The 15265-nt window shown below is 45.0% G+C and overlaps 1 protein-coding gene across 6 annotated transcripts in view; it reads left to right on the top strand.

Moving 5' to 3' along the window:
• TBC1D2B (TBC1 domain family member 2B) overlaps positions 1-15265 on the top strand; it is an 87519-nt gene that overhangs the window by 51126 nt on the left and 21128 nt on the right. For all 6 annotated transcript variants that reach the window (XR_009500756.1, XR_009500757.1, XM_059912649.1 and 3 more), the window contains exons 4-8: positions 1362-1525; positions 4345-4577; positions 5268-5663; positions 11374-11484; positions 12489-12682. Coding sequence is in view for 4 of the 6 variants with exons in the window: in XM_059912649.1 (XP_059768632.1) it covers positions 1362-1525; positions 4345-4577; positions 5268-5663; positions 11374-11484; positions 12489-12682 (1098 nt within the window). In the remaining 2 variants the exon portion in view is untranslated. The remainder of the gene's footprint in view (positions 1-1361; positions 1526-4344; positions 4578-5267; positions 5664-11373; positions 11485-12488; positions 12683-15265) is intronic.

Genomic DNA, 15265 nt, shown 5'->3' with positions numbered 1-15265 from the left:
CCCCAGGGATGGTTCCCTCTGCTCCTCTCAGGGGGTTCTTTCCCCATTCTTGGATAGCTTTCTTACACACAAGCCTGATAGTACTCATCTGGAGACTTGGGAACCCTCTGATGTTTCTGCAGCTCTCCATACAGCTCTTTTCTCTCCAGTACTGTGCCCTGTGAACTCCACCTGCCTTGGGATTCCCAGCTCTGTCTTATCAATTCATGGGAGAGCTCCACCTGGGTTCCCACGGCCTGCACCGTGGCCTGGAAAGTCTCTAGGCAGTAAGCTTGGGCAGGGGTGGGGCTTACCTCGTTTGTTTTCCACCTCTCAGGGATCACTGTGTAGCCTGATGTCCAATATCTGAAAATCATTGTTTCCTGTATTTTGTTCAGTTTTTCAGTTGTTTCAGATGACTGTAAATCCAGTCCCTCTTAGTCCATCTTCACTGGAAGTAGAAATCCCAACCCAGTTTTTAAAAGTTTTAATGAAATAATTTTAGCACACAGGCAAGTGTAAAGTATAGTAAATTGATTACCTGGGTAACCACTACTAAACTATATAATTTTGTCATATTTCTGCTGCACTTTTTAAAACATTACAGATATGGTTCAAATCCTTTCTTGTCTCCATGATCCCATTCTTTTCTTGCCCTTCACAGGAGTAACCAGTGTTCTGTATTTGATAATTATCATTCTTGTGTGGATTTTTAAGCTTTACTACATATGTGTGTATCTATAAATGATATCTATTAATAGTATTATCTTGAAGATTTAAAAAAATATCGTGTTGTACATGTCATTCTTCAATTTTCTTTCTTTTCTTATTCAGCATTTAAAAAATATTTGTCCATATGATCCATGTAGCTTTAGATAGAATGTACATTCCACAAGGACAGGAATATTTGTTCACTAGCATATGCCAAACACTTAGAACAGTGCCTGGCACATTGTAGGCACTTAATATTTGTTGAATGAATGAATTCACTTTAAGTGATGTATAGTCTTTGATCGTATGAATATGCTACAGTTTATTTATCTGTTCTCTTGTCAATAGATGTTTAGGTTGTTGGGGTTTTTTGCCAATATGAATAGTGCTGCAGTGGATGTTCTTGTTTGTGTCTCCTTGTGCACGTGTTGAAGAATCTAAGAAATGCTGGGTCTCTGGGTCTTAGGGCAAAAACTTCTTCAACTTATCTGTATGTTGCTGAATTGTTCTCCATGGTAATAGTTCCAGTTTATACTCCCACCAGCAGTGTATGAGAGTTCTCATTTCTCCATATCCTCACCAACATTTGCTATTGTCAGATTTTAGTTTTTGCCAAGCGTATGTATGTGACCATTTTTAAAAAAAATAAAACATTTCATTTTTCCCAATAGAAATTCAATGTCTTCTTTTCGCCCTGGGAGAGGGCATAACGACAGTCGCAGGAGTGTGTTTTACACCAGTGAAGAGTGGGAGCTCTTAGATCCAAGCCCAAAGGACCTGGAGGAGTCCACGGCACAGGAAGAAAGGAAGAAGCAGATCCCTGAAGGAAACAAAGGTATGGGTGCGGTTCCTGCTGTCTTTCATTCTCTCCGCTACCATCTGTTAACCACTGGTGATGTGGGAGACCCTTTGGTAGCAGGTATCACTGGGAGCATGAGACCCAGCGGGAGTTGTGTTCTCTTTGTGGGAAATAAAACATAAAGGCTTGAAAATGAGATGTTGCAAGAAATAAATAACTGTCCAGCCCTGCGGTTCTGAAACTTTTTCAGGAGATAGGAGATCTGGAAGTCATGGTGCTCTTTACAGAAATACTGATTTAAAAAAAACTAAAACTTTTTATTTATAGGAATTTGTTAATGCACACAAAAGTAGCAGCTGTAGTGTCACATTCCACAGTTTTGAACTTATGGCCTCTCTTTTTTCCTCTGTATCTCCTCTGAGCTCCTGCCCCTCCTGGCACCCACCACCAGCTGGGTTATTTTAAAGGAAGTTCTAGATATTAATCCTTTGCATCTGTAAACATTTTAGTATGTATCTCCAAGAGATGACTCTTTAAAAGAACCACAGCTTCATTGTTATACCTAAACACTTACAGTAAATCCTTCTTGTCTACTTCCCCGGTTGTTCCATAAATGTCTGCTTGCAGTTGGCATGAGCAAATGAGGGGCTAACAGGCCCCCAAGTATGTTTAGTTGTGTGTCTTCTTGGGTCTCTTTCAGTCTGAACAGCTCTCTGGTTTTTTTTGTCTTCCGTTTCCCTTGCCACGCCTGTTGAAGAAACAGGGTCTTCATGCCGAGGAATTGCCCACATTCTGGATTTCGTTAATTATATTTTTGCGGGGTCACAGAATATACTCCTCCATCCCTGTATTTCCTGTACACTTGTCACTAGAGCAGAGGCCTGCCCAGATTCAGGGTTGACTTTTAATTATGACAAGAATATTTTGGGGTGGGGTGGGGGCTAGGGATGCTGTGTATTTCTTGTTGCATCACATCTGGAACCACATCATATCTGCTTTTCCCTCTTTTTGTGATGTTAAGGTCAATCAGGATTTAGGGTGTCAGCCTGACCCGTTCATACATCTCTCCATTGGCATTTTGCCTAATGCGTTAAGCAGCCCTTCATGATCCTGCATCCATTGATCCATTGAGGGAATATTGATGTTTTAAATGTAAAATAACAATAAATAATTTTGAAATTCTGCCTTATGCTTCATTCTGGCATGAGCTGGCAGGATTAGGAGGCAGGATTTTAGGAAATCTTTACTGAGAGCACATATTTACTGAAGGTAATGTTTTTTTCTGTCCCCTGGGAAAGGACCACATGACTTGCTTTGGTGGGGAGTTTACTTGTGATCCCCAGGATGGTAGCATGGAACCCTAAGGTCCAGTGTGACGTGGTGAAGATGTGAGTCACGTGCCTCATGACCCAGCACGTGGCACAGCCAGCGGGGCACCCAGGAGAGGGGCTCATTGTCAACTGGGAAGGCCTTCTGAGGAACAGGGATTTGTGTTGGGGATTTGGATTGTTGAAGGTAAACATTGTTGGCTCTGACTTCCCCATAGAGACTCTAGGAATGAAATGGAAGGGTGAATGGTAGCAAGATTGGGAAGGAAGAATCAGTAAGGCTTAGTGACTCGGGTGGGGCAAGAAACTCCCAGCACCCCTGCAGAGCAGCTTCTTGTCTGGGAGCAGCCTTCTCAGCCTCTGCCCAGCCCCTGATCCCTTTGAGAGGGAGCCTGTGTGGAAGACACGGAGGGACAAGGATGTCTCTGGATTTTTATCTTGCTGATTCCTGGATATTTCCTGTAACGGCTCCAAGAATCAGCCTGCCAGCTTCTTGTCCGTGTCATTCATGGGAAGTAAGCTAATCTGCATACACACAGAAAAGTCCCCCAGTCAGGAATGTATAGCTCAATGGATTTTCACAAAGTGAGCATATCCATGGAGCCAGCACTTACTTGAAGAAACAGGACAGTACCAGGGGTCACAGCCTCTCTCCCCAAACCCCTTCCAGTCACTGCCTCACCTCCCACCCCCGCCCCCGAAACCACTGTCCTGACTCCTTACATCATAGACTTGTTTTGCCTGTTTTCTAAAGTTATATAAATGGAACCTATATAGTATGTACTCTCCTCTTTATATTTTTAATATATATTTGAGTCCATTTATACTAAAATTTATTTGGATCCCTCAATATTTTTAAATACTCGTTTTAAAGGAAGAGAATAAAATGTGTTTACAATTAAGAAAACATAAACTCGGGGTTTTTTTGCTTTGTTTTTTTAGTAAGGACAGATTAGCTAAAAATAAGCAGCCAGGGATCCCTAGTGTATCTCTAAGTCCTACCCTCTAACTCTTTAGATGCAGGCCCTGTCCTTACTAAGGTGCCTGGGGGAAGGGACACCTTGTGTTCAGGATGCTGTAGGAACCTGGAGCAACCACGTTCTTCCCTGGTCTGTGTCTCTGTTCTCTTTGGTCCTCAAAGTACCTGACATAGGAAAATGGTGATGTGAACACATAGGCTTAGAACTGATCTTTTGGAAAATAAACTTAACATTACAAAAGAATCTTGAGAGAGTTGAGTACAGTTTTGTCATAAATTCCTCCTTAGTACTAATGTATAGTCTGACTTTTTTTCGTCTGTCTTAATGCAAAAATTGAGCAATCAAATAGAGAAAGCTTTCTTTAAAAGTGATCACATGAAAGATCATCTTTGGTTTTAAGCTTGGTTATTATCAAGAATGAGGTAGGAGCAGAGAGTGACGCATGCAGAACTCCTTAGAGGATGATAGATGGAATGTTAATGTATTTTACTGGAATTTCCAAAAGGAAAATTTGACCTGAACTTAAACAAGTTTTGTTTTTATGTAGGAGTAACTGGCTCAGGATTTCCCTTTGATTTTGGACGTATTCCCTACAAAGGAAAACGCCCTTTGAAAGACATGATTGGATCGTATAAAAATCGCCACAGTAGTGGTGACCCTTCAGCTGAGGGGCCATCGGGCAGTGGTAGCACCAGCAAGCTGGCCTCCGAGATGCAGCTGCAGGTCCAGAACCAGCAGGAAGAGCTGGAAAGGTTAAGGAAAGACTTATCCAGTCAGAAGGTAATTCTTCTTCCTCACATTTCTATCTCATCTCATGTCAGCAGGCCAGGGACCAGAGGAGCAAAACCCGGCTTTCATGTCTCTCTGACTCCATTATTTCCCAGAAGGTGCTTTTCCCCTAAGAGTTGTATGTTGCCATGGCTACTGACCTAGGCACTGCTGCTCTGCTTGGACATTTGAAATTCCGACGAGAGTGAAGACCCCTCAGGGTGGGTCGGGGAGGGTGTTGTCTGCACCTTGCCCATGCCTGCCCTGAGGTCAAATCTCTCTGAGCATAGCTTCAGCCCAAGGCCCATGAACAGTTGTTAAAAGAGTTTCCACATCCTGTTAAACAGCAGCTTCCTTTTGAGCTGATCACACCTAATTATACTTAATTCCTCAGCAGGTCAGTGAATTTAGACCTCAGATTTTTTAATACGGATGAACCTTTACTGGGAGCCATTGCTAATTGCAGTCTGCCTGTCCACTATTTCCTGTTTCCTGTTATTGTTCTCTACAGACAGTCTTTATGGAATAAATATTTTTCCTTCTCTATTTTTGAGATCCTTCATGAGGAAGTTGGGTATTAAAATATTTCCAGTAAAGTTTCTGCATTTACTCAAATACCAATGGTTGCTCCATGCAGAGTTGCCATGATTTCTGCTTTTTCTCCCGTCTCTGCTCCCCACTCCATCCTCCCCTGGCTCCTAGGAGCTCGTGCGGCTTCTGCAGCAGACGGTGAGGTCCTCCCAGTACGACAAGTACTTCACGAGCAGCCGCCTCTGCGAGGGGGTCCCGCAGGACACACTGGGGCTTCTGCACCAGAAGGATGACCAGATTCTGGGCCTCACCAGCCAGCTGGAGAGGTTCAGCCAGGAGAAGGAGAGTCTTCAGCAGGAAGTAAGGACACTGAAGAACAAAGTGGGCGAGCTCAGCGAGCAGCTGGGGATGCTGATGGAGACCATCCAGGCCAAGGACGAGGTCATCATGAAGCTCTCCCGGCAGCTCAGCGAGTGCGAGGGCAGCGTATCCTCTCCCACCTCCATGCCCAGCTCTCCTGTGGCCCTCCCCACAGCCAGGGACCAGCTGGAACTGGACCGACTGAAAGTAAGAGCAGGGCGTGGGCCCCTGTTATTGGGACAAGAAATCCAAAATCCGCTAACAGCCTGTCTGTTGATGTCACTCTAGAGCTGCTAGCCTCAGTGAGCTAATTTGGTGTGACAGCAGAGCAGCTGTGCCTTTTTTTTATAAAACATGCGCCACAGGACTTCCAGTCAGATAATTACTAGGTTTCTAAGAAGCTTCCTTGGAAAATGAAAGTCTCAGCCCGTCGATGTCGCCATAGCTCAGAACAGTTTCAGATCTTTCCCCTCCCTTGCTTTCAGGCAGCTGCGACTTCTCTTTTTTATACACCCTTAGGACTTTATTACTCCATGTAACCTGCAGAGGCTGTTTCTTGCCCCCTCTGTGCATGGATGCACACACCATCATTTGCATAGCCCGCCCCAGGACATAATGGAGGCCAGGTGAGGGAACACTGTTCCCAACAGCTAGTGTGGGGTCGGGCGGGAAAGCAGACCCTGGCTCCCAAGCACACCGGGGAAGGGGGCCTGCTCAGAGTCCGTGCCCCCCATGCCTAAGGCAGGAGGGTCCTGACACTCAGAAGGGAGGGCAGAGCTCTCTTCCCAGTGTCCCTTTCTGGCTGGCCCTGGGGATGGGAGGCTGGTTCCTGAATGGAGGTGACTCTCCCCGTCATACCTGGGGTGGTGGCCAGCTGATGAGGTAGGAAGAGCGTTAGTGGGAGGCATGGGCAGTCGGACTCTGTGCCCACGGAGAAGCGTGCTGGTCCCGAGGGGAGAGCTGAATGGCCTTGGGCCACTGTCAGTCAGGCCACAGCGAGGGTCCGAAAAGTTTTGCTGCCACCAGTTCTCGATTTGGAGAAGTTTCAGGTGGAGAAGTGTCTCCTAGGACATGAGGCATTGGGTGTAGCCCAGACCCCAGCTGACCCCACACAGTTCTGCAGCTCTCGGTCCCACCTGGCCGCAAAGTCTTCCTCACCTGGCTACCCACTTTTTGCAAATAATGTGGCACTCAGGATGTTTTGCCCTCCAAATGCAGTTTATCCTTGAAGCGCAAAGGTTTGCCACTTTTGAGGTTGTTACTGAGCCTGCTTCCTGACTAGTAGTACCTGTCATGCAGTGTCAATAGATTGGATGACTGATGGACATGCCTGGGCCTTAAAGATAATTCCAAAATGGAAATTAAAACACTGGAATAATGGTGACTTTGTCGGAATAGGTATGTGGTCTCCCATGGTGACAACTTCTCAGTGATGGCACTCAGTAGATATATGAGGCCAGAAGGATTTATTGGTGAGAAAAACCAAAAGGGCAAAAACACCACCAAAACCCTCAATCTCATTACTTTATAATTATATCTACTACAAAAATAGCCGTGTTTAAAAAAAAAAGGTCTTGGTTAGTGTTGCCAGTAAAATTTGGTTTTGTTTATGTATGCAATCTAGAGTGTACTGACCCTAAATATACATCCCATCAGTGATACACGTTTTAAGACCACTTATTTAAGGTCAAGTGAATTTTATATTTTGCAAGCACATCTGTCTTCGTAGTGTTTGGAGAATGACACCAGGGCGTTCGGTTTCCAGGTCCCAGCGCTCGGCAGTGGGGGACGCGTGGGGAGCATGTTTTCCCGGGGACCCGAGCCAGGGTGTGGTGGGGAGTGTGTGGCTTTGTTGTTGTGGCTCCACACAGCTCCTTTTGGAGACGACTGACGGAGCTGATCACAGCTAGACTTCTCGACCTTTGCTTTTTGCGGGGTAGCGGGTGACATTTTTCTTTTTCTCCAACATTTCTCAGCTTAATTTATAAAGTCTGTGGCTCCAAAATTCCACAACAGTGAGGTTAAGTGGTGACATAGCTTATGGAGAGGCAGAAAGGTTGTTAAGGGACTCCCCTGTGGCCTGTGTGTTCTGAGTGAGTCCTGCCCGGCTTGGTGACCTCATGTTTTCTGACATTGCTCTGCCTGGGCCGGATATTGCCAGGGCATCCCCTGTGCCATGCAGAAGACAGTCACATTCGTGCCCCCTCTGTGGTGGCACTGGGAGAATTGGAGTGAAGAATCTCATTGTCCTTCACTTTTAGATACCACATGGTTTCCATATTGATTTCTTCGTTTGACCCCAAATTTAAAATGTCTAGGTGGGGAAAAAAAGATTTTGTGTGTGTTTTGGTGGGGGGAAGGTATCTTTTTTGTTGTTGTTACTGTTACTATTCACTGTCTTGCTTTATAGTCAATGTATGTGCCTGTAAAGATTTCTGCTTTTTAGAATATGCTAACATTTCTTTTTTGGTCTCATATGTGGTCACTTTCTGTTCCTGTAGTATTTTGAGGCAGGAGCACATATTGGTCTTAGGATTTTACCACCCTAATGATTTAAATATTTTTCCCATACTTCCTTCCAGGCCTGTTCCATGTTTACATAATTCTTGCATTTCCTGGAGTAGATAGACTTTTGTTTCATTCAGCCTTAGAACCCAGGCACTTTCTGTATTGCTATCATTAATGATTCCAGATTGTCCATCTTTTGACTCTGTCATCATTTACTTAATCAGCCTCTGTCTTCTTTCCTGTGATTTGTTATTTCATGAATATCTTCATGCATACAGCTTTTCCTTCTTGGGACTCTTTCATTCATTCATTCATTCAGTCAGTCAGTCAGCCATGTGCTGGGCTTTGTACTCTGCACAAAGTATACAGTCTCTGTCCTCCTGGAGCTCAGAGTTTAGTTTATAAAGCACAAAAACAAAAAAGCAGAATCACAACTGTAATAAACACCAATGAGGAAGGGGATGTGTCCCAGTATGGGGTGGTGGTTTAGACTGAGCATGTGTCCCATGGCTCTGGAGTCAGACCTGGCTGGGTTCAAACCCAGCTTTGCCACTCATGACCTCTGACCTTGGGCAGGCTGGTTCACCTCTCTGCCTCAGTGTTCATCTGTGAAATGGCACTCACCTCATAGGGTCTTGTAAGGGTTAAAAGAGGTATTCCATGTAAAGTCCTCACGGGGCACCTGGCACCTCATAGAGTCTTAGCTTGCTGTGATCATCATTCTAGAGAAAGAATCCTTTTTTTTTATTTTTAAATTTTATTATATTTAGTTTTTTATACAGCAGGTTCTTATTAGTCATCCATTTTATACACATCAATGTATACATGTCAATCCCAATCACCCAATTCATCACACCACCAGCCCCACCTCCCCGCCGCTTTCCCCCCCTTGGTGTCCATACATTTGTTCTCTACATCTGTGTCTCAATTTCTGCCCTGCAAACCGGTTCATCTGTACCATTTTTCTAGGTGCCACATACATGCGTTAATATACGATATTTGTTTTTCTCTTTCTGACTTACTTTACTCTGTATGACAGTCTCTAGATCCATCCACGTCTCTACAAATGACCCAGTTTCGTTCCTTTTTATGGCTGAGTAATATTCCATTGTATATGTGTACCACATCTTCTTTATCCATTCGTCTGTCGATGGGCATTTAGGTTGCTTCCGTGTCCTGGCTATTGTAAATGGAACTGCAATGAACATTTTGGTACATGACTCTTTGAATTATGGTCTTCTCTGGGTATATGCCCAGTAGTGGGATTCCTGGGTCATATGGTAATTCTATTTTTAGTTTTTTAAGGAACTTCCATACTGTTCTCCATAGTGGCTGTATCAATTTACATTCCCACCAACAGTGCAAGAGGGTTCCCTTTTTAGAGAAAGAATCCTTGAGATACATTATCAGGACTTCCTTAGACTGTAATGCACAGTTGGACTCAAAGACACAGATGGCAGACTGTGGTGTCCCGCTCCCCCGACCCACCTTGTGCTGCTCAGTCTCTGTCCATCATGGCCCAGTGTATTCTTTAGGTGCCCTCTAGCTCACCTTCCTTCAATCAGCCTGCCTTTAAGTAACGTGTTTGTTCATTGTTTCCAAATATGAGAACTTCAAGACGCCAGGAGAAAGGAGAACATCGTGATTCTGGTCAGAAAAGGAAGTCTGTGGACCTCCTTTGGGGTTTGACAGAGCCTGTCTTGAACGCTTGTCATGACGTGTGGTCTTGCTGAGACTGAGAAGGTGTGATGCGTATCAGAGCTCAGGTGGGCGTCGGGGGCCAAGCACCTGGGCCAAGAGCGCAGCAGGCCTGGCTCCCAGCCCGACACTTAGTAGTTGCGCAGCCTCCCTGTGGCTCAGCTCTTCACCTAGGAAATGGAGATGACGAGAGTGGCTGCTGAAGAGTTGTGAGGTTTGAATGGGATCGAGGACCTCACGCGCCTAGCACAGGGCACCTGTAACCCATAGCAGGTGCTCCGTAGGTGTCAGCGATTAAAGGGACTGCTGGAACATTTTCAGTTCTTCTGTATTTTCAGGGGAACTTGTGTACCGCCATGGTGGTTTCTAGTTTGGAGATTGGGGCATGTCTCTGGACACATCTCTGGGGAGGGGCCATGGTCTCTGTCCTGGGACAACACAAGAGTCAGTGCCTTTCTTGACCACCCCTGGCCTGTGCTTGGAGCTGTTGTGATTGAGGGATCAGAAATTCCTTGAAAACTTCAAACAGAGTAGGGGAAAAACTCATTTGTAAAAGACTGAATTTGGTAGGGAGCATTTGGAAATAACTGCCCCAGTTGTCTCAGAGGTTTCCTTTCGCTTGCCTTGCTCAGAGTTTCAAGGGCTGAAGGTCACGTATGGCACCCGCTTCTGCCAGGGCTGAACTTTTGGTTGGACTTGGCAGAACGTGTCACCAGCTTGTGATGTTCTCTTAAAAACAGAAAGTAAATGTGGCAAAAGTTAACAATTGGCAAATTTAGGTGAAGGGTATATTGTGTTTATTGTACTTTCCTTTCAACGTTTTCATAAGTTTGAAATTTTTTAATGTAAAAAAGTTGAGGAACATGTTCTCTTAAGTGCCTTGTACATTGTAGGTTATAGCTATTCATTATTAAGAGTAATCCTTTAGATAAGGGCATTGTGTATGTGTGTAGCCTCTTCCACATAAACTGGATAAGTAAAAATGAGAATGTACAGAAAATTTGTTCAGTTTCTCTAGTTAAAAAACAAAATGAACGTAAGGCATTACCTTTTGTACCCAATGAATGTGGGTAGATAAAATATTTGCATAGATTTAGGACATAAGTCCTACTTACTTTTCCTAAGGACAGGTGAGGAAAATCACCACCGTTAAATAAATTTATTTCCCCATCTTCTTCATTACAGCAGTGGTCCCTGCCTACCTTCTATTGCCAAGGGTAGCCGCTTTCATTTCCTTAGAACTTGTTCTAACTTATTAGCAGGGCTATTTGATTGGTGAGGCAGCAAAATATTAATTATATTGAACAGGGGTCCCCAACCCCTGGGCCACGGACTGGTATCGTCCATGGCCTGCTAGGAACTGGGCTGCACAGCAGGAGGTGAGCAGTGGGCGAGCGAGTGAAGCTTCATCTGTACTTATAGCTGCTTCCCATCTCTCGCATTACCGCCTGAGCTGCACCTCCTGTCAGCATTATGGTGAGTTGTGTAATTATTTCATTATATATTGCAATGTAATAATAATAGAAATAAAGTACACAATAAACGTAAAGCGCTGGAATCGTCCCAAAGCCATCCCCCCACCCCCCGATCTGTGGAAAAATTGTCCTCCACGAAACCGGTCCCTGGTGCCAAAAAGGTTGGGGACCGCTGATATAGAATAACTAATCAACATTCAACCAATGTGAATTGATGGACCTTTTTTTTGCAACAGGATAATCTACAGGGGTACAAAACGCAAAATAAATTTCTGAATAAGGAAATCTTGGAACTCTCAGCTCTACGGAGAAATGCAGAAAGAAGAGAGAGGGATCTGATGGCAAAGGTGGGTCAGGATGGTTATATTTCTATTATCTGGTGGGAGGTATGATTCAGAAATGATTTAAAAATGGACATGCTTTAAAATCAGTTCAACCCCCATGCTTGGAGGGTGTGGTTATTGATACCAAATTATATTTAAAATATATAAAGTGCATAGCACTGTGTTTAGTTTCACTTCGTGATGAAGACAAATAGAAATGTCCTGAGAGGTGGCTTTTATTCACACATATAATGAAGTTTACAGAAAAAAAATTAAATACAATTCTAAGGTTCCCCCAAATTAAGGTTCTTTGGATTTTGATTTACGCTACTGAGTTGTGTGAATCAGTTTCTTATCTATAAATGGGGATGGTGAGGGTGATGCCCCCTCTGTGAACCTGACGGGGTTGGTTTGAGAGTTAGATGTGACTGTGGCGGGAAAGGGCTTTGCAGGGTGTAGAGACATCACAGACTTTCCAGTAATGAAGCTCAGTGACACTGTGTCAGCAGCTGTTGTATGCCTCATATACCTTTTGAACAGTCCTCAGAACATCTTCCCAAACCTTGTTCCTGCATGTTTTCCAGGGGTGTATTGATTTGTCTGATAAGGTAGCAGATGAGAGCTAGTTCTGGGTCACAGCGTCCTAGGAAAGTATTGATGTTGCATGGGATGGCTGCTTGGAGCTTGTGTCCAAGTGGCACTCAGCTTGACCTCAGCAATGGGTGTGTGGCCTGGTTTCTGCTGCTCACCTCAACCCTGTCCAGAACCGATACGTGTGTTGACATGCAGAGGCCTTATTACCAGTACTTCTGTGTCATACCCCCTAGAAGGAAGACGGGGCCCATGTGGGCCATTTAAATAAGACAGGTGGCCTGTGGCATAAATTCATCTCTTGTCTTTGATACAGTCTCTCTCTGGCTCACTTGCTAGTGGTTCTTGGCTTGTCATTCTTTGATCGCTTGAGGTACTTGAGGATTGCTCTTCCTGTGTCTCTGTCTGAATGGAGGTGACTACCACATTCTCTGTAGTATTCTAGCCTGGAAGCCAAGCTCTGCCAGATAGAAAGCAAATACTTGATACTGCTCCAAGAAATGAAGACGCCAGTTTGCTCAGAAGAACAGGGGCCTTCTCGGGACGTCATAGCCCAGCTGCTGGAGGATGCCCTGCAGGTCGAGAGCCCGGAGCACCCGGAGCAAGCGTTCGTTAAACCTCATCTTGTCAGGTAAAGGTGCTAGCGACTGCTGGGGACGGTGGGACCCATTTCTCAAGCCCCTCTTTCCACAGCAGTAGCCATTCATTGAGAACTTTACACAATTCTCCGTGTCTCGTTTGATGCTCATGGCAAGGACCGTCCAGTCATTAGAACAGATAACGTCATCAGTCTTGCTGTAATAATCAAGTAACAGAGCTGGGGTTCAGCCTAAGTTTTCATTCCAAGACCTTTCTCCCATGTACCATGCCAATGTGGGCCGTAGCCAGTCCTGCTGCAAGAGGAGCCCGTCTTCCTAGGAGTAGAACCCTCTCCAGAGACATAGCTGCACCCATGGGTAGTTTGAAAGCCAAGGGGGACCCTAAGTGGAAAATTGGGTCTTCTCTGTAAGGGAAGGACACTTGGGTAACCTGATTCAGTGGTTCAGAACTCACTGAGGGTCTGATACAAGCCGTGGACGCCCTTGGCCCCAAAATGCAGTTGGACGCACATACAGTATTGCGTATATTTTTCAGAAAATCATGGAGTGTGGAAGCCTGTGATGGATCTTGGATTAGGAACCTTCATATCCTAGTTTCTTAAAACTGAGATTCATGAAATACTGGCTCAAGGAGAAATCTGCAAATCCACTCAGTCCGGTCTCCTCCTGTCTCCGCCCCCTTGCCCCTCTGGCAGCCCTGTGCCGAGGCCCTGCTTGCTGCTGTGGCTCAGCTTCTCCAGCCCCACCCCTGCCCCAGGGGAAGCCTGGCTTCAGCCTGACCCACTCTTTCCCTTCTCTGCGCTTAACAGCACTGGCCTGCCTTGTCCATGTTACTCAGACGACAGGTAAAACTATGCTGTCAGAATGCGACCAACGCCATTGTTAAAAAACTCTTACCGAGGCCTGTGTGCCGGGAGCCGTGCCAAGGGCCCTACACGCAGGCTTGTATTTAACGCAGCTCAGCCAGGCGGATGTTTTTATCCTTGCTCAGCAAATGCGGAAGCTGAGATTAGGGAGGTGATGTAACTTGCCCAGGTCACATAGACGGTGAGTGGCAAGGACGTGGCCCCAGACTGGGCAGCCCCATTCCCAGGCCAGGAGCGCTGTCTCCATGCTGTGCGCTCGTGCTGCGTCCGCAGTGGCGGGGGGACTCCCGTGAGGGCGGCCTAGCAGTCTGCCCTGAGGGCACCAAGTCTTCTTCCCGCTTGTGCTTTGGGCTCTTACTATTCATGTTGTATCTTTTCAAACTTCATGTATAACTAGAACAATAGCTGTGTATATTGATTTACTTTTAACTTTTCATTATGGAAAATTTCAAACTTACAAAGTAGTAGGCGGAATCATATGACAACCCCCATATGCAACTGTTACCCAATAATTTAGCAATTATTAACATTTTGGCAGTCCTGTTTCTTCGTACCCTTCCCCTCCAAAGTTTTTTTTTTTTCCCCTGGAATATTTTAAAGCAAGTACCAGACATGTCATTTCAGCTTTAAACCCTTCAATATGTACCTCTAATTGAAGACACGTTTTAATATGCTAATCCTACCATATTCATACCTTTTTGCAACTTATTTCTTTCAACATTGTTTTCTGAAATTATACAGGTTAATACATGTAGCTCCTGAGCATTTTTTTTTACCTGCCTCACAACTTCATATTTTTATTCCTTCTCTCATGGTGAACACTAAGAATGGTTCCATTTTTCCTTGTTACAAACCATGGTGCAGTAAACATCGTGGTACGTGTATCCATGTGTCCGTGTGTCTGCGTGAGAGAGTTTCTCCAGGGTGTAGGCTAGAAGTGGAATTCCTGACCTATAGGGAATGCATATCTTCAGCTCTGCTAGATCTGATTTCCAAAGTGCTTGTACAGGTTTACACACTCAGCAGCAGTATGTGAAAGGCCTTTGTATTGGTTTTCTATGACTGCCATAACAAATTATTGTTTTAAGCCAATAAGTTTGTGATACATATTTATTGTGCAACAGTTCTGTCGGTCAGCAGCCCAGCATGGTCTCGCTGGATGGAAGTCAGGGTATTAGCAGTGCTGTGTTCCTTTCTGGAGGTTCTTGGAGACAGTTTGTGTCCTTTCTTATTCAGGATGTTGGCAGAATACAGTTCCTTCTGGTTGTAGGACTAGGTCTCTGTTCCCTTGCTGGCTGTCAGGTGTGGCCATTCCCAGCTTCTGGAGGCCACCTGCATTCCTTGGCTTGTGGCCGCCTTCTTCCGTCTTCAAAGTCAGCAACCGTGGGTGCAGGCCCTCTCCCACTTCACATCCTTCCTGCCTCTTCTTCCTTTGTCGCATCTCTGGTCCACTCTTCTGCCTTCCTCTTCCACTTTAAGGGCTCCTGTGTTTACTGTGGTCCCACCCGGCTAACCCAGGATAATCTCCCTGTCTTAAGTTCTGTAACTGTAATTCCACATGCAGTGTTCCTTTGCCATGTAATGTGACATATTCACAGGTTCCAGGGACATTTTTTGGGGCCATTATTCTGCCTACCACAGCAGAATAATTCTTTTTCTTTTTAAGAATTAAAAAGAATTCTTAATTCTTTTTCATCCCTAATGTCTTACAAATGTTTTCTCCCTTGTCTTTTTACTTTTTAAAACATT

The sequence above is a fragment of the Balaenoptera ricei genome, chromosome 2, assembly GCF_028023285.1.
Source record: "Balaenoptera ricei isolate mBalRic1 chromosome 2, mBalRic1.hap2, whole genome shotgun sequence".
Classification (NCBI taxonomy): Eukaryota; Metazoa; Chordata; class Mammalia; order Artiodactyla; family Balaenopteridae; genus Balaenoptera; species Balaenoptera ricei.
Note: the sequence above shows the minus strand (reverse complement) of the source record. Positions and strands in the feature narration are given on the sequence as shown.